The sequence below is a fragment of the Battus philenor genome, unplaced genomic scaffold (assembly GCF_028537555.1).
Source record: "Battus philenor isolate CCGP_79_NKW_IND1 unplaced genomic scaffold, ilBatPhil1.0.hap1 SCAF_21, whole genome shotgun sequence".
Lineage (NCBI taxonomy): Eukaryota > Metazoa > Arthropoda > Insecta > Lepidoptera > Papilionidae > Battus > Battus philenor.
In genome coordinates this window covers 1,037,550-1,064,716 of record NW_027181684.1, presented here as the reverse complement: position 1 = coordinate 1,064,716, position 27,167 = coordinate 1,037,550, and the positions used below count along the sequence as shown (strand labels likewise).

Genomic DNA, 27,167 nt, shown 5'->3' with positions numbered 1-27,167 from the left:
GTCTTGTGTTAGGAACAAAAACCTTTATTGCTTAACAATCCCACATATATATGTATATCTATATGAACCTCATTTTAAAAAATGTTATATAATGAACATACTGTATGTTGTAATGCTTTTTGAATCACAACTTCGTTAATTTTATTTTCTGTTGCGTAAATATGTGATGTCGACGTTTTGCTGACATGGGAATGGGGTTTCGTACAATTGACTATATGAATAATATAGATTGGATGAATAATTGATCTAGTAATTTTATATAAGAACTTTTTACGTGTTTTTTTGGACCTCTCGTTCGCACCTGCGTGTGGGGTAGAGACTTTGTTTACACGAGGGAATTTTTTCAATTTTGATTTTTTTATTTTTTTCTATCGTGCTTCATATTTTATTTTATTCATCATCTTTCGTTCTTCACAATATCTGTCACTGATCACATACCTCTCATGCATTGCTAAGATACCCCAGATATATTTTAGATATCATATTACCATCACAGATGTTACTGCTACGTATCATGTTTTTATTTTATTTTGTTACATACACCCATATTAATTATAAATTTTATCTTAGTTTTTATTTACGAAGTATAGATGTCTTACTCGACTTTGCCTTACATAACTACGTCTTATTATTGCGTATTACTCAGTTCTATTGCACTGCATAACCTTAGGTATATGGGGCGATTTTCTTTTTTCCACCATAGAAGCGCTGTTACTTGCATTAATCCTTTCTCCTATCTCTATCTTAAAGACAAACCGTAGTCCTCCAACGGAACAATCTGTCTATAGGTGAATTACAACATGAGTAGGAAACCTTCAGAAAATTAAAATGGAAGGTACAGTAGAATATATATATATATATATATATATATATATATATATATATATGATGAAAAGAAACAAATATTCATTTATGTGTATATATATTTAATTCTTCATTATAAATCAAGATATAAATAAAAGATATCTCCCCATTGATATCTTCTGTTATGATTATTACCGCTTCTGGTTGTAATTATAGACATATGTTTATATGAGAAGTGTGATCAATTTCTCCTCTTCTGATTTCTCTCTTCTCTTACTCAATTCTAAGTTTTATTACGGAAATAAGGTACCATTTGCGACCAGGTCAAACTAGTTTTGAAAATGTTTACCATATTTTAATAAGGTTTGGGAAAATCGTCTCCCTGCTGGCATAATAAAAATAATAGATTTGGGAATTGTCAAAGGCTAATCTAATTATATGTCACTTTGAAAATAACGTATAACACACATATTAATTTTATTAAAGATTAAAAATTATGCATACATATACATAACATATATACGTTATTTTCATTAATGCTTTAAAATATCTTACAAAACTAAATACATGTTGTACTTTATTAATAAATGATATACAATCAATATTTATAAATAATAAACCCTTAAACCAGGATCGATCTGACAAGGGTACAAAAAAAGAAATTAAAACTTAAATTTTGAAACTAAATTTGATATATTATTCTTTTGTTTTTTTTTATATACTTATATATGTCACAGACTATATTAACAAATATTTCAAAGAGTAAATAATGTGATTGAGTAATATTATTCATTTTATAATTTTTATTTCCTTGCTCTTTCATTCTTCTCAATTTCTATTTTTCCTCCTTTTTCCCCTTACGTAATGTATTAGTTAAATAAGTGTTCCAATAACAAATACTAAGACGGTCAGACGTTGGCAACAGATAATAAATGTTGTGAGGCCAGACGGGAGGGAGTTTGCGTCAACTATCGATCGCTAGTGTGACCGCACCCTAACGTCGGGTACGTGACTTGGCCGCGAACAAACGTACAATCTTAACAATACGTTCATATTTAATTTTCAACCATTCCACTTATGAATAATGAAAAACTATTTCTGACATCGTAACGTCAAAAGATATAAAATATATTTATTATGTTACTTTATCTGGTTCTGGTCTGGTTATAGTGAATTTATAGCTCAATTATTAAATAAGCCTTAAAAAATTTTACACCAACTTTCTTTTATATGGCCCATATTTTGGGAGCCTACTTTCTCTATCTATAAGTCGGTCCTGGGATAAATGTAGTGTGAAAATAGAAAAGTAAAAATTAAATAATAAATGTAATTAAACGTAACAATAAAGCAAATAGACAAATAGAAATAAACCAAAACAGAACAAAATTTAAATATTTGATATTATTGGGGGAAGGTGATAGAAGTAATGTAAAGAAGCGAGAAAGAAGTGAATGATGAAAGGATTAAGAAAAAATGATATAAATGAAAAAATTGGAGAATAATGAAAGGATGAATAAAAAAATGACACAGAAGGAAAAAAGATGAGGACATAAATAAAACAAGGAAAAAAAATAAACTGTGAAAATATTACCCGTGTACCAAATACTTTTGCTATTAAATATTAGTTCATTTTTTTCTATTTTACTGTGACAGGCCAGTACGAACACCAGATAGCAGGCACAGACAATAAATAATAATTAATTATATGTATAGTAACTATGTCGTCGGTCTACTTAGGGGGGTGGGGGAGGGAGCGTACCCACGCCGCGTCTACTGGCTTGTGTAACTAAATATAACTTTAATGGAATATAATTGTAAATTAAAAAAAAAATATATTTTAGTGTTCTAAAAATATGACTTATAAAAAGGTTGAATATCATTCAACTTTAATAATCAATATAAAATATTAAAAAAAAAAACTTCGCAATTTTGCCTTTAGAAATATCAATATGTATTTGTTAATACTTTATCTGTTGTATTTAACTGATTTGTAAATAAAATAAATTTCTGAACGAATAATATTAAACATTAAATTTAATAACCAATGCGACTGGCAACACTATACAATGAATGTTTACATTTCATTCGTTCTCTGTGCCCGTATTGAATTATTCAAAAATACCGCGCGTCCGTTTTAATTTTGAAAAAGGAACACGCTCGCGTCTCGGGCGGATATTAAAAGCGTGAATTGTTGGCAATGGCGTCACAGGTATTGCCGCATCGAATAAAAACTTGAATATAACACATGAATATATAATCTACATTTCACTCTTGTTTATTCGTGTATATCATACTGAATTTTAATTATTGAATTAAATATAAAATAGGATCGATAAAAATGTAAGTTTATAACTTGAAAACTTGTTTTGACGCAGTAAAAAGCAGTCACATTCTTAACGAACAAAGTTGCCTGATGAAATAACATAATTAAATGAAGGTAAAAATACCAAAACATAAATCGACGTTATAAAAATATATGTATGTACACACACAAACACGCACACAATTATTACATTGTTTGTGTTTATCTGAACTAAGAAAGACGGTGCAAATAAACATGGTATAACACCATCATCATTTCAACTATAAGACGTTAACTATAGGACAATGGTTTCCGCCATTTTACATCAAGTAGAACCGCTTGGAAGCGTTGCATCCAGTATATTCCGACGGAGTTTAACTTGTATCCACCTTGTGTCGTTCATTTCGATTGCCGGTTTGTCTCGAGACCTCAGCAGTGAACAGTTCTGTAGGCTCTGCTACTTCAGCATGAGTTTAATTAAGTTTCTAATGGATTCAGGCGTTACTTTGCGGAAGTCCATCCTAAGTAAGAAAAGGACTAATGTATAGCTACTTGCGCTATGTAGCAGTAGTCGTGCAATAAAGTACCAAAACTCTGTTTGGCACTAATCGGTGTAACATAATTCCTGGGGATGCCCGTGGAGAGCTGAAATACGTGTTGGATGATTTAACGGTGGTAGTTGTGTAATTCGCATTGTTTGTCGCATGCGCATTAATCAGCGGGCTGGCGGGCGATGCACTTTATTGCACGACTACTGTTATAGCGGAAGTAACTATATATTAGTCCTTTTCTTACTTTCAATTAAGTTGTCGGATTTTTTCTGATTAAATCTAGTACAGAAAATCCGACTAAAGCACCCTCTCCCTTTTCCATTTAACGACTGCGAAGAGATAGATACGTTTTTGAGTCGTATAATTATCGTATATTATATTTGGTGGACCGGAAAGCAATGTCGTTTTTGTGGAAATATTTTACAGACAAAACCGATGGATTCGTCACCGCTACAGCATTGATTTGTATACTAGACTGTAAAAGGTTGTTGATGACGAAGGTGAATATATTGTTGATTAGAAATAAAAACTTGTTAAGAATGTAGTCGAGTATAACTTAGGAAATCGACATTAATTTCCGGTCCCCCTGATATAAATGAATAGATTATATATTAACATACTGTTGTGATCAAAAAGTAAAGTGAAATTATCATTTAAAATTCCCGGGTACTAGAAAAGCAGATAATTATTAACAATCCTCTGTTTGTCATAAGCTGTATATCTCATTTGACTCACTCCAAACCATTTGGAAGGATGTTATGTGTCGTCAAGTCTCGATTGGTCGATGTCATACTGCATTGGTTTTTCGCGACTTTTTTTGACAAAAACTTTACTCATATCGTTCCACAACCACCGTGTTCTCTGATTTGTTTCCGTATTACTTCTGGTTATTCAGAAAACAAAATTCCAATACGGGGACGTCATTTTGACACGATTGAGAAGTAAAAGATGGTCTTAAAGTCTATACTGAAAAAGACTGTGTCGAAGAAAAAAAATCTAGAAAGGAGTATAAAAATTGATTTGGTAGAATAAACAAAGAATTGTTATTTTATATACAAACTCATCTTATCTTTTGATGAATGTATGTAATATTATCTATAACATTTCTATTAATATTATTCAAAATAAAATTTAAGCATACTTATCTTACGTCAAATTAGAAGAATCTATAAATAAAACAAAGTTTATTCTATAAAGTACTTTCAAGATATTCAAAGGTCAGAGGACACGTCGAGTGAAATTATTTTAATTGTCTGTAAACGGAGCGCCGCCTAATTTGAATATTCCGCGCCTTTGTGAAAACAAGATGGCGGCTTTCTTCGTAACAACATGGCGGCCCTTGTTTACACAGCTCCAGCGGGCTAATCTCGTCTTTATTGTTTGGTTGTGTAATGTTGTTTTATTTGGACGATTATTTGCATGTAACAACAGACGCCATTACAATTTAGCTTTGTTTATTCATTTGAATAATTCGTGTTTTATGAAGCTATTTAAGACGCCATTTTGGTAACATTTTTCAATGTTTTATCTATGAAGAATTACGTTATTATCTTGTGTTAAATATGATTATTAAATCCAGTTATTAATAATTCCTCTGCCCGCCCATGAGTGACCTGCACTGTCTATCATGGATGTAAATTCATAAAATCCGCTATGGTTAATTCTTAATATGCCAAAAAATATCCCGGCCTATTTTTTTATTTACAAGAACACCTGGAAGGCTACATATCTGCGCGTGACAACGACTTGAACAAAGCCTTTGGTCCAATTTGCTGGTTGGCTTACCTGCGATTGGCAACGTGGTCTTCAATCCAAGACCTGTTCTGTGGCCATCTGACCCACGCAACATGTTGTTTATCATCAGTTAAGGCTGATGTTAGATGATGACGATATCTATCATAGTACATGCTTGCCTAGAAGAAACCTATTCGTTCTTGGACTCCTGAGTTATAATTGTCTGGATACAATGACGCCGGTTGTTTGTTCCAACTCTTTGCGTTTCAACACTATAAAAATATTAGCAAAACGCTTAGTGCGGGTGGAAGGAATTTCAACCGTGTACGGATGTAATGAATCCGTAGATTATTGTTCGATGGAAGAAAAGAGATGGGGAAACATCTTTAGTTTCTTTCGTCTACGAATCTCGTCATTTTTAATTTTAATTTAATAGAGGAATCCCTAGAAAAGCTTTCTTCAAGTATATCATAATAAATAAAAAGCATTTTTATGTTACTACACGTAAAGTGAACATTTAATTTGACATAGATTCTATTGCCCTGAAAAAATATTATCCGTAACCTAAAACCAATTTGGCGGGCTTACAAATTAAAGATGGCGGTACATTAGTCACGTGCCGAAAGTACAGGTTGTTTAGTTATTGGTATAATAGCTTGTGTAGGCGTCGTATAGTTATTTAATCTTTTTTCGAACACCTTGTATAAATTTATCACTATGAAATATGTTACATTTTTTTTTATTGGATTACGAAAAGACAAATTCTGACAGTATAAACTCCGCAGGGATAGAAAAATAATTATTTTAAATATGTTGTAGCTCGTATATTTAAAACAATTTTTCTTACTTATTTATTTATTATTTTTCTATTGGACGTACGAAAAGACATAAATTCTAAAAGTACAAACTACGCAGGGATAGAAAAAGTAATTATTTTAAATATGTTGTAGTTTTAATATTTAAAACAATATTTCTGTAACCATTGAAACATGGATTTGATAAATAAACTATATAATCACACTTTAAAGATTCGTATAATAAAACACTCTGTATATTATTAACGGGAGTGGTAGAAAGAGGTCGGTGGGCGTGCAGAAATAGTCAACTCGACATCTGACCGGGTTAGCGCCTAAACAAAGGTTTTTAACCCCTGCCGTCAAGACTCCACTTGGCTTTTTGTCCAAACAATAGAAAACTTTATCAGACTGCGGACCCATTTGTTCTATTTTGTCTTTTCTTAATACCGTCATTGTTTTTATCACATACAATTAATGAGGTCGAATTTTATATCTTGAGTCTTTCTTTGTTATTATTAGGATATATATTTCACAGACATTATTCGTGCCTTTGTTTTTACATGTTCTAGTGTTTACTAAGTCTCTTAATCTATTTTAACAACGCCCTAACAATGATCACTTCCTCATCTCTACTCCATATTGGCATCATCAGGTTGTGCGACAGTATCTATGCGGCGGTTGTCGTATTCACATCGATGAACCTTGCGATCGCATCTTGAGTCTCGTCCGTGCAATACACACACGAGTTCGTGTGACGTGATATTTCTAGCGCACGGACACTGTTATACAGCCTCTCTCTTTAGCAAAAAAAGGACTAATATATAGCTACTTCCGCTATGCAGCAGTAGTCGTGCAATGAAGTGCACCGCCCACCAGCCCGCTTATAAATGCGAGTGCGGTAAACAATGCGAAACACAACTACCACCGTTAGTATACTCTACACGCGTTTCACCCCTCCACGGGGAATCCTCAGGAGTAGTGTTACACCGATTAGTGCCAATAACAGAGTCCACTGGCGGTGCACGACTACTGCTACAGAGCGGAAGTAGCTATATATTAGTCCTTTTCTTACTTAGGATGGACTTCCGCAAAATAACGCCTGAATCTATTAGATCTCTCTTTACCCAGGGTGTATTGACTCATTTATGAAAAGTAGTTAAATAATTACAACCACTGCGTTATTTATTTGTTTAAAAAAAATGATATCTTTATTATCCACATTGGATGATTATGATGATCAATCCTATTCTGCCTGCATCCAGGAACTTACCAACCATGTCGCGATATATCAATGTTAAACCACAATCCTATAGTCAGCTGTCAATGGTCAATTTGAGACATGTGTTCAACCTGGCCAATAGAACACTGATGATAAAATAGATATGTGGTACAGTCAGGTGTGATTCAGATCACAAAAACGTAATAAGCAGTTCAAACAGATATCATTATCATCATATCAATAAATAGACACCCACTTCAATGGATAGGTCTGTTTTAAAGAACGCCACGGTGACTAGACCCTTATACATCCAGCGACTACCCTCTACCATATATCAAAGGTACAAGTAAAAATAGTCAAACAGACCCCTAAACGCCCCGATTAAAATATTAGGAGCACAGGAAAGTAATGTCGCTGTAAGTTAAATTCACATGACTACATTTTTAACGAGTTTTTATTTATAATCAACAATATATTCACCTTCGTCATCAACAATCTTTTGCCGTCTATTACACAAATCAATGAAGGAGCGATGAAAATCAATCGGCTTTTCTATAAAATGTGCCGACAGAAACGACATTATAGATCCCAATAATACCTCAAAAATTTTGTCTATATAAAGCAGTGGACATAGAATACAATTGTATCTAATTTTATCAATCATAATATGAGTAAAGTTTTTATTTATATCATATAATCTATTCTTGTTTGCACTTTACCTTGTTTATTTAAAATAACTTTGCCTATCTTCGAGATTTTTGATCTGAAAATTATAAAAGAACATTACAATGTGCATTAGAACTTGTAAATTAAAAAGCCTATAAAAATAATAAAGGCGATTGTGATTTTATTGCATGGCGATATGGCAAAATATAATTGCGCTTCGAATATCCAACCTATTGCATTTTCCATTCCGATATTTCCAATAAACGCAGAATAATTATTCCATCGATGCGGACTGCGGTAAGCGTGTCCGAATTGATTACTCTGCGATTCATGTTACAGTTCTCTCACTGCTAAGTAATTGGTCTGACACAGTTCAATGCCTTTCATTCATTGAACAACAATCTTCGTATTTATATAAGGAGTTATACTTACTCCGCTGGCTCAGTAACCCAAAGTGGGTCTTGGCCTCCGAAGCGAGAGACTTCAACTTTCCTCTATCTTGCGCCATTGCCTGCCATTGGTTGACATTCAATTCGCGCAAGTCTGCCTCAACGCGATCGATCCAGCGATACCTGGGTCTACCCACTGGTCTTCGACCCCTCGGTTTTTCCAGGTACGCTACCTTCACGCTCCGATCCGATCCCATTCGCTCCAAGTGACCAAGCCAGCGGATTCGTTGAGCTTTATATTCGCCAATGATATTTGGCTGTGCTACTAAAGTCTCAATTTCGGCATTCTTTCGGAGCCTCCAAGATCCGTCTTGATTTCTCGCTGGTCTCAAGATCTTCCGCATGATTTTGCGTTCCGTCACTAGCAGTTTTTGATCTTCTTTCAAAGTTAGCGTCCAAGCTTCACAGCCATACAACAATATTGGTCGTATTACGGTTTTGTAGATACGGACTTTTGTACTTACATAAGGAGGTATCGCTGGCATAAATTACTACAAATTACTTACTAATCCTATTCACATTTCTTCTGTTACTAGCAACTCTGGGACATTGCATGACTCTCTGTATCATTTCAAAGCTCACTCAAAGAGGTAAGAAAAGAACTATAGAAATATTCCCCTACGAGATCAAATCAGGAATGAGGAGCTGTAGTTGCAAGCACAGAACGTGGAGAATAGATAGCAACTATTTTTGCAAATTTTGACTAAAATTGTTTCATAGATAAAAAATAAAACAAGTTAGTTTAAATTTGGAACTTTTAACAGGACTCTTATGTATCGTCGATTTATCTGTTTATTATTGAAGCTATTTAATTTTTGACTGTACTCTGCTTCGCAAGGTGTTATAGTTGTGGAGAAGAAGCAGGAAGAAACTTTACAACAACACATCTTTTAATAAAAGTAACAATCATCATATATATGACAGATGAAAATCAAACATTCAAATTATCTACAAAACCACGTTTATGTAATATAATATTCATTTTATTGCTTTGATACTGTGATCAGAAAGTAAGGTAAATTTTATCACAAAATGTATGTTACATATTGACTTAACATATATACATATATAGGTAACTTGTCAGTTAATGCGTATGTAATATCTATTGATTATGAATTACAGAAATAATAAATAAAGTATTTTTAATATAGTAATAAAACGTTTTCGAAATTCAAAACATTGTACATTAAAATTAGTTATCATTTACTATCTATACTTACATTGTTCTGCCAGAAATTACTGGCCAGTCCCATTATAATAGAAAAAAAATAAATTACTGTTACATATTTCATAATGTTTACATACGGAGTGATTAGAAATAGGTTTAAAAACTTTTTACTGACATTTGTTATAGCTATAGAGTCAAATTCAAGTAATGCCTGCTTCGTCTATATAAGCATTTGTATCGTCTGATATTTTAACATTATAAACTGTAAGCTGAACAGCACAGAAACTGCACAGTTGCTCTTTTAAACAATATTTTACTATTTTTCACGTGTACATTATAATATTAACCATGTAAATGAACCAACAAACCAAAATCCACATATTTCTCTATTATTTTTCGATTTAAAACTAGAAAATGGAAGCTCTAAGATGTCTTGTGTAAAATCTAAGATATCTTTGTTATCTATACGCACCCCGTTAAACCTTTTACACTTATATTCAATAATATAGAAAGTAACATACATAAGGTTTTAATGTTACATCAATACTGGTTTGTATATGACGTAACACCGCAAAATATAATGCCACAATGGCTCTTGTGAAACTGTCTGCCCTATCTACAATCGCATTTCATTGTTCACAATCAACCTGATATCTTGAACTATGTATCAATGCGATTCTGTTCAACCTACAGGTCTTTATAACTTGCTTTCTTGTATCTCACACGCAACAAAAACAAAGGTCGGCAATAAATTAAGTTAGTTTAACTCGATCTTATTGCAGTTAGGTTATCTTTTTGCATGTGCATTCACTTTCACAGGTCTAACCGTTTTCATCTTGCAATCTAGATTTTGATTTATTCCCTATTAATGCAATAGGTTAGTTTATTTTAATTCCTATTAAGTAGATATGTAATATGTAAAGTATTTGATTTCTGTCTTATCTGATTTTAAGTCATGATGTGGTCTATGATGCTATATGTTTGCTTAGAAAGAAATTGATGACTTTTGTCCAAAAACATCTGGTCTATTTTCATGTTTACAAGATCTAGCAACTTTCATATATTTCTTTTAATGACCTGAATGAAGTCCTTGGTCCAACTTGGTGGATGTTATATGTGGTAGCCGATCCGTGGTCTTCACTCCGGGACCTCAAAGTTTCACATTTTTTATCCTTTATAAGTGAAACATTTGACCTCTATCTAGCCTGATGTAAGGCTATGACAAATTCTACGACGCCATATTCTTGCTTAGAAGAAACCTTGCCTTGAATTCACTCTTGACTTGAAGACTCCTAATTTATAGTTGTCTGGAAACTGTTCTAACTTGGCTTGGCTATTCACATTAGAGAAGGGAAGGGATTTAAAACTTGTATGGATATCGTGAATCCGTGCGTCTAGTTGCCTGATGGAAGAAAGGAGATGGGGGAATTTTTTTTGTTTTAATTCCTTTAAAATTCAGTCTATGGAACACCTAAAAACTGGTAGCTCTTCGCTGATGCTCCAACCTCTGAAGGTTGGCGTTCACCAAAGCATCTTCACCAATCAGCCTCTTTGGTTGTATCTGTATGTCACAGATAGCTACGGTATTTTACAAATGATGTACTTGTGCTACCTAAAGATGATTGAGTAACACGATGAAGGCGAGGTAGATTGATTTTGTTTTTGTTTCTGGTCTTTTCATTAAGTATATCAGTTCCAGGGCTAATCAGAAATGCTTTATGGACATATAACATTTAATAAACGTACTGTTTTTTTAATTTTCCGACCGTAAACACCATGGAGGTTAAAATAGAAAAAAATAAAAAAACAATTAAAACATTTTTGTTAATATTGGCATATATGAAATTCTATTTCACACTCCAATATCTTTTGTTCAAAACTTTAAAATTCCTAATTCAAATTTTAAAATCGAACATTTCCAATATGGCCGCCGTATTCACACGTCAGATAGCCGACGACGAGTATTCTATGCGTCCAAAAATACTTTTAGTATCATAACATTGTTTTTTTTTCATATGCCAACGGTATTTTATTTTTAAAATAAACTGCAGCGGTTATTTTTGTGCAGTGAAAAAGTAAATTTATATACGTGTAGAAATAGATTTATAACGACATGCGACTAACACGTTTTGATACTTGAACCTTATTAATTTATTTTCTAATTTATTTTCTATTCTATTTAAAGCTACAACGGTTCAAAACGCAAACTGATCTGAAAAATGTAGTAGTAGCCCAGTTGTAGAGAACTGAGACTTGAGATCGTTAGTCGTGGATTCGATTCCCGTGATACAGTCTGTATATAATTCACACTCTGTGCATTAATTATATAGGATTATGATCGCTCAATGACAAGTTTCCAGAGGATGGATTGTTTCTATGGCCCCCGTTATTGGGATCTCTCGTTCCACTCCTATTTATGTGGGAATAGGGATTTATAATTCTTTATAAAAAAAATCCACGTTTGTTTTTTTATTTCTATACTCTTCTTCCATACTTCATATTATCTTTCTATCCGTTCTTTCACTCTACAGTTCTATCTATCTTTCTCTTCCATTCTGTTCCATTCATCCATCATCAAATACTGCAGTTATTTCTGTTACTATTTTACTTTATCACAAATTATTGTTTTTTTTTTTACTTTCTTCTACAGTTATGTATTACAATTTTATCACATGTTGCCGCCTTCAACCCATTTTATTTAGAGGATGGGTACTCCATAATACCACACTCCAATCGCCAACACATCTGCCAAGCGGGGCGATTGTGGGATATACCACTCCCATAAATATTTTAGGAGAAAGACTATGCCCTACAGTGGATCTCTATGGGCTGAAACGAGTGCTAACAAACATGCCTAGGATTAGTACCATGCTAATTTTCACGTAACAAATAAACCATTTATTATTTGAAAACTTGGAAAATTGACTGGTAAAGCTCAAAGGAAGTCACACAGGTTTTTGGTTGGCATTTTTACAACATCCTTTACATAGAAGGAGAGTAATTCAACTAACCTATATTATCATTATCGATATCTTTTTCATATTAACATGATGTTTGATATGTTTTCTTAATAAGCTTCCTAAGTCCACCTCATGGTATTGTATTGTGAAATCGTACGCGGTTGCCAAAAAAATAATTACTAAGAATAAGTAACAATAGGTAGGTGACAGGTACAAATGGTTGCTGGTACATTACCTGCCTAACAATACCAGAATCTTTCAGGACTGGAGACGACAGACCAGAATGCAAAGCATAAGGCTTCCAACCTTGGACGCAGTCTGCTTCCAACAGGCCCGGTTGGAAATTTATGGGAGATGTCTATGTTTTTTACACATGATGATGATGGACAATCATCATTCCGAAGGATGTCCACCTTTAAGTGCACAGACCCTTCTGTTCCGTGAACTTAGCTCAGATAAAGCTGTAAAATTCTTCAAGCTGACAGCACTTAGAATAAGTCGGAATGATGACGATGATTTTTAACTTAATTCCATTTTCAAACTTCGCCATACGCGTATCGCTTTCGCAACTAAGCAATAACATAAACCTACTTTAATGTATAATTTGAGCCACGTATAAAGCGCCTTCAAAGCTTAACTTGTCTCCGCCGAATAACACGTTGCTCTCGCTTCGCGTCAGTGACAGATGACAGGTGACAAGTGACATTAATTAATTTTCACACAGATAACGAATAACACGTGTAATTAATGTGATATGCACATACTTTGTAAGATATTTAATTAAATCAATTTACTCACATGTTTCATACATTTATGTAGATGAGATAAATTTAATTGTAACAAGTATCAAATTGTGTTAGACTGTTATTAAATTATGAATCTATTATTAAATCATGAATCATAAATTGAACATGAAATAAATTTATGAGGATTCCAAACGTGACAGAGAAGATTCCACAGTGAAGTTAGATTTTGATCATATGTACAAATATAAATTCATTTTCAAGCTGGAATATTAATAAATTAAATTAAATGTAAGAAAAATACAAAAACAGAATGAAATGTAGTAAAATAAAAGTAAGGTGATGAATGAAAGGAATAAAAGAATTCACAGATGGACGAGAGACTATTTTTGAGCTTAAATCTGTGCATGGAGAAATCCTTTTACCCTGTGATCATTTGCGTGTGTGTATAATGTTATATTTTAATGTAATCTTTATCAATTGTTACAGGGCTGCTATCATGGGACTCTGGCGAGCACCAGGTCGACCTGGAGAAGGAACTGGCCACCCTCACGGCGCAGGCACCCGAGGGGGAGGAAGCCAGATATGGTGAGTTCATAGTTCTCTTTATTTCAAATATTTATTATTTTAATGAATGCTCACTTCGCCGAACACTGAGATATAGAGCGACAGATAGCAAGCAGTGGGATCATGACCGACCAGGGCATGACCACGACCACTCTGACAAGATTGCACATATGAGAAGAATAATTGGAGAATCTATAACAGTATATATATATATAGGTGATCAAACAGTAAGATGGAATTGTCATTAAAAACTCCCGGGCATTAGAAGGGCAGATAATTTTTTTTTTTTCAAAATTTGGAATATAATTTGGCTAAGGATTTTTTGTGATTCCAATGCGTTAAATCTAAATTGCTTGATGTAATTGTTCTTCGCGACTTTTTTGTTGCCAAAAACTCGACTCACATCGTTCCGCAACCACTATATTCTGAATTGGCTCCGTGCGACTTGGGTATTCAGCAAACTCAAAAGGTCAATACAGGGACGCCATTTTGACACTATTTAGGTGATAAAAACCGAATCGAAGATGATCTTGAAGACTATACCAGAAAAAGACTGTTCCAGCTGTTTCGCAGAACAGTAAAAGTTGATTTGGTAGAATAAATAAATAATTTATATTTTAAATACAAATTGATCTTACTTTTTGATCACAGTATTTATTACTCGTACTGTCTTTGTATTATTAAACTAACATAGCACACATTACTCCAACTATATTATAGACAGTATACACAATTGAAAAATCTATACCATAGAATTTTCTAGAATAAATCTATTGAATTGATACAATGAAGCAGTTTTTAAAACTTTTGAAGATTTAGCTATTGAATTATAATCTCATTTGGCTGTTAAAATTATGTAGTCATTTTTTAATTCCATTATATTAAACCTTTATGTCAAAGTTGAAGTATTATCACATATCAATATATGGGACTATTAGGTGGAATGACTACATAATTAAAGTCGCATGAAGTCAGGAAAGCCTGTTCCTTCTAGTGGTAATCTATAACCTCAAAATAGTAATTATTATTGAAAAAAATTAAATACCTCCATCATGGATGTTCTGTTCCAAATTTAAAAGCTTCAAATATTTACGTCACAAAGGTAGTCTATATTCATTAATAAAGAAAATAATTTAAAAAATTAATACATTGTTACACTAGAATTAATAAGACGACGTTATACAAGGCGGTTTTTAATTAAAATAATACGGGGCAGTTATTTTTAACTAACACTCGACGGTAACGCCCAGTTAGCTGCCCCGTCCGCCATCTTTATTGTAAGGCGCACTAATTTGGCGCGCGTGGCGTTGTTAAAGGCGGGAGAAATGTTCAGAGACGACGTCGCGTCCAGTAAACTTTGAATTAAGAACGACTTCTTTTTTATAATTTTTCTTTTCTTTATAAGGAGGTTGTAATTGAGTTTATGACATAAATTATATTTTTATCTAAATATCTTTTCTATTTACATTTAACTAAGAATTTTTTGTTTCCGCTAGGAATAAATGTCTAAATTAATATGACAGGAGTGACAAAGTAAATTTTAGACTGTTAAAATTTGAATTTTTTACGATGAAATAATTAATTAAAATTTATGTAAAGGAGGTATTACAAATTATTTTAAAGAAATTATAATTATTAAAACCATATATATAAAAATACAAGATATGTATTAATAATAAGAAAACAAATAGTCATGGTAATATTAAATGAAAATTAAATATGTCACAGATTATAAATGAATAAGTACGTTATAAAATAAATCACTCCACTGAAAAATTTACTCATAGATATATATAATACATAATATACTAACAACATAGACTAAAAATGGAAATTTCATTAAGAAAAGAAAATTATTCTACTGAACCTAAAGGGAATTGGGTGTGACTTTGACCTTTTGCTAATCTCAGAAAATAACCTTCGTATTTTATCAAGGTCATTTGTTATAGAAAAAGTGTAACTTGATTTATTAACAACATGACTGTACAGGTTTCGTTATTTATTCTTTAGTCTTTTGGACGATATAAAATAATAAATTATCATGACTTGCACTTTCTATGAAAGCTATTTATTTTTTTATTTCATCTGGGCTTCATCCATGCGTGTTACTAGAGTTTTTCTATAACATATGAAGGTTTATTTAACCAAGAATAATTGTAAATGTAATAATACAATAGCTGTCTTTAACTTATATATTATCGTCCAATCGCCAAATTTTTTTTAAATCTTTCTTGTTAACGTTTTACTACCAACTGACCTGGTGAAAAGCGATGTGATGTAAGATGAAACATGCAGAATAGGTATCTATTCAAAATCACCCTGAAGAGACTTGGGATATATTTCTAAATAAATAAAGAAACATTGATTCGAAACACTTGGTACGCCTCCAAGGAAACTCCACAGCAGAGTTCCCCAAACTTTTTTGTGTCGTAGACCCCTTGCCATGTTTTCCGTGTTGGATAGACCCCCTACTTACCTGATATTGATTTCCTGTAAATTTATTTGTTTGTCCCACATTCTAATTTATAGAGTGACGAATTGAACAAGTCAATGCAAGGAAGCGAAGCTCTGAGACTGCGACTCTCTGGTTTTTACAAGTTCAAAATGTATTGCGACCAAAAAGCGAATACCAACATCCTACAACTTACACAATTTTATAAACACATGTAATATTTTTTTTTACTTCATAGGTACTTTTTTATATAATGTAAATGTTTTGATATTATAAGATAGCATGTTGTAAGTAAATAGGTACTATCAGTGTATGTGTTGAGATCCACTATCGTGGACCCTTATTTTTTTTCGCTGACGTAGACCCCTTGCAGGTTGTCATAGACCCCTAGGGGTCGATATAGACCACTTTGGGAATCACTGCTCCACAGTATAAGCGTGGTTGTAGGCAGAATTCCTAATAGACAAAAATGAGGGATTAAGCGGTGAAGTTACGCAGAACAACCCCCTAAATGAATCCTGTAAAAAGACAGACTCTACTCGCCAGAGGTGTTGAAGGCTGACAAAAATATAATATTCATTGGCTTAACATTGTAACTTTTAACAGAACTCTTGTAGATCATCAACTTATTATTTATTCATTTTTTATCACAAGATGTTGTAATTGTAAAGAAGCAAGAAGAAACTCCATAACGATACATCTATTAATAAAGTTTAAAACGAATTTATACACATACACTTTATCAGATGTAGCCTATGTGAAATCAAAATAATCAGGCGACATCACCACTGATAATCCATGTCATCTAAATATGCGCTTGTAGAATAATAAGCTTTTCCTGTCGATTTACTTTTAATTTGCAAAATTTTGTAAATGTTAGTACGATACAGTTTTGCGGAATTTTATTAAAAAGTCTGTTTCCGTTTATTAAAAATGAATAAGAGACTTTGCAGTTGAAACTATGGTACTACCTTGTCAATACACTATGGGCATATGCTATTTTCTTGAGAAAAATATATTATCATAAATATATTGTGAGGCTTCTATAAGAATATTAACCTCTTTAAACAGATTTCTCAAGGAGATCCGCGCCCCTAAGCCGTAAATAGCTAAGATGGCTGTTTAATAAAACAAATATATCTTCAATATGCTCACCTTTACCCCAAAACACCAATTCATGGGACACACTGTGGAAATAATTAAAATACACTACTGAGAATTTTCAATAAACTTACTTATTATCATTACATATATTTATTAAGTGTGTTTATCTTAAAACTTAACATTTACAACGACGCAAATTTTTACACGACTATCTTTTATTTAAATAAAGATAAAATTTCAACTAAGCGTGTTTGCTATTAAATTCCGCCAGGCGCTAACGTCTCAAGAGGCTATAAAATTTACCCTCCGCAAAAATACCGCATTATGACCGAGAAGAATAATAAATTAGACTCCGCGAGAAGAATGAAGTAGTTAGGGATTATCTTTATGATGTGAACGCTTGAATACATTTCATAACGCGCGGGAAAAACACAGACAAAACATGTTTTTTTTTTCTATTGTATAGTCTGTTGACATGCTATTTTAGGGCACGTTCAAAATATAATTAACTGAACGCATGTATATAATAATAATTAAACTTGTTTAGTAACTACATTAGGTAAATTGAAACAAAACCGTTGTGACAATTTGAAAATATATCATAAATAATTAGTTTTATTGATAGATGTCAAATCTTAACAATAAATAACTTTGGACTTTAATTATATAAAAAGTTATTTTATATACAAATTATTTATTGTAACGTTCGTAAATAAATAATAAATAATGAGAAATAATGCGATAATTGTGATCGTTCGTCACTGGTTCAATTTCAGGGATAATTTCTTACGTATCAAACTTTGTGAATTATGTAGGATTGACCCAGAAACTTCCAGAATATTGGCAGTTTAGTGAAACCGCCTGATAGGCCTGGTATAATGGTATATCCTCCCATAGATATCTTTGATAATTTCAAATTACTATATATTAAACTTTGTTATTGTAACAATTGCAGGCTTTATACTGTCAGAAGTTACTGGTCATATAAATGTAACATATTTAATTATTTTAATGGTATATATATTGCGTTTTTTAAATATATAACGATTCAAATATTAGGGGGACCAGAAAGTAATGTTACTTTAAGTTAAATTCGCACGACTACATTTTTAACAAGTTTTTATTTCTAATCAATAATATACCTTCGTTATCAACAACCTTTTGCCATTTAGTATACAAAATCAATGCCTGAGCGGTAACAAATCAATCGGATTTTTCTTGTAAAATATGTCGACAGAAACGACGTTACTTTTCAGTACCTCTAATATAATTACATTGTAATGTATGTACACATTTAACCTCAAAATTACTGATTTAACGGAGTATTTAGTTAGAAACAATTTAGACTTACAAATGACCTATATTCCAGCCATAAACGAGCAAGTATTACTTCTAGAAGATTAAACACTATCCAGTATCGCAGTTTCTAGTTGGCTGAACTTTGTTGAAACAATGTAATGGGTTATTACTTACAATCAGAGGTTGCAAACCTTTTATGGGCTAACAATACATTTTACTTTACATCAGTGATTCCCAAAGTGGTCTATATCGACCCCTAGGGGTCTATGACAACCTGCAAGGGGTCTACGTCAGCGAAAAAAAATTTGGGGGTCCATAAAATGAAAATGGGGGTCCACGATAGTGGATCTCATTTAATTTTACGTATATTTTACATAACAGATACAAAATTTTATTTTGAGTAGTTTTAATTTAAATTCAATTGATAAATGTATAAATTAACATGTGTTTTTACTTTAAGTTTTTAACACTAAACTTCACTACAGTTTTTACACGAAAAACGCGCATTTACCAGCGGGCTGGCGGGCGGTGCACTTTGTTGCACGACTACCACTGCATGTGCGGAAGTGGTTAAATATTGGTCCTTTTATTACTCACACTCATTGTCAAAACAGAAGACAAAATGAATACAAAGCCGTTTTCCATAATTACCAAACATAAAGATGTTTTATCTTTCATCATTTCTTCTAAGATGAACAAATTAAAACAATATTTAAGAAAGGAACTAATATATAGCTACTTCCGTTATGCAGCAGTAGTCGTGCAAAGAAGTGCACCGACCGCCAGCCCGCTGATAAATGCGCGTGCGGCAAACAATGCGAAATACAAGTACCACTGTTAATATACTCTACACGTGTTTCACCCCTCCACGGGGCATCCTCAGGGGATGTTACACCGACCAGTGCCGAACACAAAGACTCGGGGAAGTAGCTATATATTAGTTCCTTTCTTACTTAGGATGGACTTCCGCAAAGTAACGCCTGAATCTATTAGATAAAACAATATTTCTGAAGCTTAATGCAAATAATATCATTTATGTCTCTTATTCATATATATTTGCCTAAGTTTATTTACTTTAAATCAAGGTTCCATTAATATAATAATATAAGTAATGTTGTAAACTGATTGATTCCTGGAGTTTCTCTAGTCGGAGACATTAAGAAAGTAGTTTGTCTATTTTGAGGGGGTGGGTCCAACGCTGCACTTGCCTGTCCGTGGCCTCCACTCTAGAATTTTAAGGACCCCCTTTTTAAACGGTTTTATTTAGTTCGACCCTTACGGAATTTATTTCTTTATTTATTTGGGTCAAAATTAGGAATTGAAATTTAAGCACCTTCCCGTTGTCAGATTGATTTGAAATTTGGTACGCACATTTAATTTAGATGACAATACAATATAATAAAATCAATATAATTATAAATCTAAGATGGCCGCCGATACAAAATGGCGGATTACATATTTTTCTTTAACCCCCTCAATATGGGTATCAAATGAAAGGGCTACACTAGTAAAACACGATGATTATGTCAAAATTTAAAATTCAAGATGGACGCCGTTCCAATATGGCGGACTAGGTACATATTTTTCCACGACCACCACAATATGGGTATCAAATAAAACCGTTTAACTTAAAAGTTTTTTTACCGATTTTTATTTACGTAATAGTAAAACTACATTACAATATTAATTAAATTTACTTACGTGTAAAAGAACCAAACTTAGTTAAACCCATATAGTTAAGCACATTATCGGAGAACCCAATAGGATTAAATATAGGCTTTTATGTATCTTTGTTTGTATCTATATTGAAAAAAAAAGTTATCTGTTTACTTTCGCTTCGATGACCGTATTAAATTTGTAACTTTGTGTGGGTATTCCAGTGTTATACTCTGTGATATGTTCTTATTGTTCCATTTTTAAAATTCAAATTTAAAATATCTTTATTATCGAAAGTATTTATACACACAACATTATAAATAGTAAACTACCATCGGAATGTTCATATGCTGAGAAGAGTCGATCAAAAACTCAACATTTCACTTTATAAATGTAATTTAACAATATTTGAAATATACATTATAATATCAACTATGTAAATGAGGCAAAAAAAAAGTTTCACGCGTTTCCAACTAAAAACTCTTGAAGACTTTAATAAGATTATTTAATAACATATTGTTACATACTGTGGGTTCTGACTCGGAATGAAACACCACTGGTTCACAAGGAGTCCTTTATTCACAAATCACATGGTCACCCTACTTTAACACAAAGTATACTTTCGCTTAGTCAAAACTACGCTTTCAAATCGCTCAAGAAATCAGTGTCCAAATAACTTACCAAATAGTCACTTTGTATCACTGATCGTAGATCTTAATCTTATAACTAGAAAAACAACACTGAACTATCGACATGGGAAGTACACCTATTTATACTACGGAGAAGATTCTAGTTAGTTCGAGATAGTACTCGGTTAAAATTTATAAATAATCACGCGTGTTCACGGTACTTCTTGATCCTAGGGTTCCGTGTTTATTGTTTAGAGGGTTCCGTAACTCGTGCTTTGTGACAATACTTTTGATTGTGGGTCTCAAACTAAGAAAAATATCAAAAATATTCTGGAAATTTATTATACTAGTTTAATCGAAAAAGTAAAAATTGTCGTTTTAAATTCCCGGGCATGCGGAAGGGATGCAATTTTTTTTATCCTAGGTATGTAGGAGTGTTTATAACATTTGCCAAGCGTCTATTTGTTAAAAGTTGGAACTCGTCAAGTCTCAATTGGTCGATGTCATACTGCATTGGTTCATCGCGAATTTTTTTGCCAAAAACTCGACTCGCGTCATTCCACAACCACCGTGTTCCCAGATTTAGCTCCATGAAACTTCTGGCTATTCAGTAAATCTAAAAGAACAAGGCGAGGACGCCATTTTGATACGATTGAGGAGATACTGAATCGAAGGTTTTAAAGGCTGTACCGAAAAAAGAGTATTCAGACTGGTTCAATGACTGGAATAAGCGTTGGAAAAATGCGTTTTATCGGAAGAGGATTACTTTGAAGGAGATGAAATTGATTTGGACGAATAAATAAAGAAATTTCATTTTAGAAATAAATTCACTTTGCTTTTTGATCGCAGTATTATGTATATATTATTATAGAAATAATTACTTAATTTATTGATTTATTGTACTGTCACTGGATGTCAAAATGTCCAACATTTAAAATCGACAGCTTATACTTGGGTTTAAGTTAGTTCGTAAAGCGCCATCTATTGAGAAGAACTAACAATAAACTTAGAAGGGGTTGAAAACTTTTTGGTAATTTTATTAACTATTTTTTAAAATTAGAACAATTCGTTTCCATAAATCTTTATAACAAACTTAGTTTACAATAAAGTAACACAGGCAGACAGAATGCTTAAAAATTTCTTATTAATTACAACATAAGAAAGTAATAAATTTTCACTGTTTTATTTAGAAAACTCTCTATAAGGAGTTGTAAAAAATCTAAAAACGGTATATATTAGTTCTTCATTGTCGAAGATAAAATTTTATGAAGCCTTTTTTTACACTAACGTCTACCCACATCGACTCACTAGTGGACCGCTGGGAGTCCAAACACTTTGGGAACCAACTATCTAATGTTCGTCTCAAATAACTTGCTAATTATTATACTGGAGTGAAATTAATACTATTCTATTCTTTATACACAATAACAAAGAATGATTTAAATCGTAACCACCTAACTCCATGATACATCTGCGTGACTCGAGTCATTTCTAGCCTATAAAGCTAGGTTGTTTTATATTTAGGCTAATATAACACTTCCTAGGCCATAAGCGATATGATTAGTTTGAATAATATTCCCATAACGACACGCAGTGCGGAATAAATGACCTATATTTTTAGGTCAAACTGTTTTTTTATCTAATAGTTAGTAAGAAAAGGACTAATATATAGCTACTTCCGCTATGTAGCAGTAGTCGTGCAAAGAATGAATCGTTTTAAACGATCGATATAGATTGTTAAAATATTATCAAAGTTCTTATTCCGTTGTTAATATAAGAGGTTATGTTACAATAGATGCTGAATTATCCTCTTGTGATAAAAGGACTTCGCAGAGAGGGAGATTACCTCCCTGTCGGGCTATTAATCTAACACAGGAGGGAGGATTCAAGGTCGCCCGGGAGCCGAGATGAGGGTGCGAACTTAATACATTCACACCGAATGACACTCAGGCTTTTGGCGTTATGTAAACCACTTATAATTCAAGTATTTTAGCCATTTACGTTCTTACACCGATTTAAGTCTTTGTAATTTTAATATTAACGTTAAAATATATAGAAATAATATCGCATGTATTAGGGGGACCGGAAAGTAAAGTCGCTAAGATATGAATATAACTATTTTATAAATATCACTGAATGTAATGCGATGCGTGGTCGTTGGAATATTGAAATTATCGCGGTACGTGGGGTGAAATCGGATCGTACAATCGTGTAATGCGGGGCTGACGCTTTCGTCTAATGACACTAGCGTCGTTCCCTTAAACTAGTGCTCCGCGACCTTTTCTCATCTACGGCATATTAAAATCTTTCCTAGATTTTCGTTGCACAACAAATCCTAAATTCGAAAGACTAGTGAACGTGAAGTACCACTGTGTTTCAAACACATAGTATGTATAATGAAAAATTGTAAAATTTCAATTTATTCATTTTAACCGCTGCATACTTGTATTCGACCTACAGCACACTAATCCCATATCTGTTAATTTTTTTAAACTCCAAGCATACTACAACAATAAATGTTTATATGTAAATCACTTACATTATTTTAGTTGTTTCTGAAACTTGTGATTTCAGAATAGGTTACACCAGAGTTCCCCAAACTTTTTTGTCTCATAGACCCTTTGAAATTTTTTTCCGTGTTAGGTAGACCCTCTACTTACCTGATATTGATTTCCTGTAAATTTCTAACTGTAGTGAAGTTAAGTGTTAAAAACTTAAAGTAAAAACACATGTTAATTTATACATTTATTAATTGAATTTAAATTAAAACTACTCGAAATAAAATTTTGTATCTGTTATGTAAAATATACGAAACTTTAAATAAACATAAAAAATATAAATAAAATAATACAAGCAATAAGTCAATATTTTAGTGAGATGGATGAACCTGATGCTTTCTGCTGAGACCCCTTTCATGTTGACATAGACCCCTAGGGGTCGATATAGACCACTTTGGGAATCACTGGGTTACACTATATTTTAATTGACTGGTAATATGAAATATTTGTAATTAAAAAGTGTTTCAGTGGTTAATGTAATATTTCTCTTTCAGGAGAGAGACTAATCCAGTACGCGTCGGAGAATCTCGTCACGGAGATCCTCATCCACCCTCAGATGAACACGCTGATGCAGTGCATGCGCAACTTGCTCAGCTCTTTCACACGTCACCGGCACTTGGTGCATGCAGGCTACACCTTTGCCGGTAACGGATCCTGGATCATGCAGGTATGGAACTTCTCACCCTGGATTTCCCCATCACTTCCAAGCAGACTATTACACTTGTTTTTCTTTCTCTTACTTAATATCTGCGCGGCTTTGGTCCAGCTCTTCACGGGGCACGGGGGGTTCTTCGAGTACCTTCACCGGTTCAAGCTCAAGGAGGACCCCTCGTGCTTCTGTGAACCGGGCGTAGACCAGACCGTGGTCGACCTGGAAGCCGACTGTCCCGCATTCGGAGGACTCTGGGTCGACTCTAAAAGCCGGTTAAGCATTAAGGTTAGCGAGGACTTTATGGCCTCGCTAATCAATGACGAGGATGCAAGACCAACGTTCCTTAAAATGAGCAGAACGATTGCAGAAAACGTGATAAAAAGAAACAAGAGTTGAGCGTAAATTAATAATTGTAAATAAAAGTTTTAAAAATAAGGCAATTGAATGAATAAGTAAATAAAATAATACATATAATAATGTACACCTAGAATAGATCAAAAATGTGATACAGAATAAAAACAAAGAAATTGTAATAGTTAATATGTGAGAAGAAAGAATAGTATCGAATAAAAGGAAAAATGGATATGAATTGGTAAGAAAGAATAATTGTAGAAAGAAAGAAAATAAAGGAATGAAAGATCATAGGAGGAACGATAGAAGAGCGCGAAAAAAAATATTACATTTAAAAATAGTTCCTGCCCCACGATAAATAGGGGTAAGAGGGGTAGGGACCCCCCTATAGCGACGGCCATTATTTTAAAAAAACTTAATATCTGCTTAAATAAATAAAGTTATATAAGGGTCGAAAATTCAATTAAACTTAATTGGTCACTGAAAAAGTACCTTCGAATTTTGATTTCTCACCTGAAATATTATATAAAAAGTATATACGAAATTATGTAAATATATTTACTGAATATTTTTGTAGACGAAAATAAATACAATATAAGTCTGCCAACGAAGTCGTTTCAAGTTTATACGAAAATACTTGAGACGGCGTTTCAAGGACTAGACGTACTTATTCAAGTATAAGAAATAATGAGGTATATATCTATTTATAAATTTTTATATTTTGTATCGTAAGCGGTAAGCGTTCGTGTATCGAAAGTATATACACGCTTTTGTAGAAATATATATACATCTAATATATAAAATTCTCGTGTCACGGTGTTCGAACTTGAACTCCTCCGAAACGGCTTCACCGATTTTTACCAAATTTTACATGCGTATTTAGTATGTCTGAGAATCGGCTACTATCTATTTTCCATACCCCTAAGTGATAAGGGTGGTCTACCCCTAAATTTTATTTTTCATTTTTTAGACAATTTTTTTGGTTTTTATTTTATTATGATACAGCATACAAAAATATATACAAACCTAAATTTTCACCCCTCTACGATCAACTGTTATCTTACATTTGTTAATTAAAAACTTTAATTTTTTTTGCAACACAACGTTTGCGGGATCAGCTAGTATATATATAATATTTGTACATAAGCGTGTATATCCAATATATAAAAAGACGTTTTAACGCGATTTTGAATTATCGATTATTTTTTATATTATAAATGGTAAGCTACCGTTGGCTTGATTCCCGGAATAAAAACTTTTTACTTTGTACATTAATTAAATACAGTCTTCACTGCTCACAAACAATTTACTAACAGGCTGTCAAATATCTCCCTTCCGCTTTTTTGCTCTTTATTCAATGCTTTATAAAAAGTGTTACAGTGATCGGATTTAGTTCAAATATGCGCCGTTTTGTTCGATAATCTGTTTCCATCTAGACGGCAACTTCATAATACCTCCCTCGTAGAAGCCCCCCTCCTTATTTGCGAAGAACTCGGACAGCCACTTTTCACAAATCTCTTTTGAGTTCAACTTTACACCACCAAGGGCGTTCGCCATGGACAGGAACAGGTGGTAATCACTTGGCGCTATGTCCGGGCTATATGGTAGATGTGATAAAACCTCCCATCCGAGCTCCCGTAGCTTCTGACGAGTCATCAACGAAGTGTGTGGTCTGGCGTTGTCCTGGTGGAACACTACACCCTTCCTGTTGGCCAATTCTGGACGCTTCTGGTCGATCGCCTGCTTCAAGCGGTCCAGTTGTTCGCAGTAGATGGTAGAATTAAGCGTCTGGCCATATGGGAGCAGCTCATAGTGGATGATTCCCTTCCAATCCCACCAAACACACAGCAAAACCTTCCTGGCCGTCAATCCCGGCTTGGCCACTGTTTGGGACGATTCACCGGCCTTTGACCACGACCGTTTTCGCTTGATATTGTCGTATGTGATCCATTTTTCGTCGCCAGTCACCATCCGCTTCAAGAATGGGTCGAGTTCGTTCCGTTTCAGCAGCATATCGCAGGCGTTGATTCGGTCCAGAAGGTTTTTTTGCGTCAAATCATGCGGCACCCAAACATCAAGCTTTTTTTGTATCCAGCCTTCTGCAGATGGTTTAAAATGGTTTGGTGACTAACTCCCATCTCCTGGGCGATGTCACGAGATGCCACATGCCGGTCTAACTCGATGTAGTCCATGATTTGATCGGTATTTGTCGTCACAGGTCTTCCGCCGGCTGGCTTATCCATGGTGTCGTTTTCGCCGGCTCTGAATTGTCGATACCTTTCCTCCGCGGTTCGAAGTGATAGAATACCATCCCCCAAAACACCGTTAATCTCACGGAACGTTTCTCTAGCGGATTTGCCTTTAACGAAGGAAAACTTTAAAATAGCGCGAATTTCGGCGTTAGTGAACTCCATGTTTACACGTCTATAACTGTTGAACGCAATATCCAAACTAATCATGCATAGCGTCGTTTTGTAGGTTATGTCAAGACCTTTCAAATTATGTA

General features: G+C 33.5%; 1 protein-coding gene across 1 annotated transcript in view; it reads left to right on the top strand.

Moving 5' to 3' along the window:
- Positions 1-27,167, top strand: part of LOC137923453 (titin-like) — a 167,088-nt gene that overhangs the window by 85,637 nt on the left and 54,284 nt on the right. The window contains exons 3-4 of the mRNA XM_068766711.1: positions 13,883-13,981; positions 24,153-24,325. Coding sequence (XP_068622812.1) covers positions 13,883-13,981; positions 24,153-24,325 — 272 coding nt within the window. The remainder of the gene's footprint in view (positions 1-13,882; positions 13,982-24,152; positions 24,326-27,167) is intronic.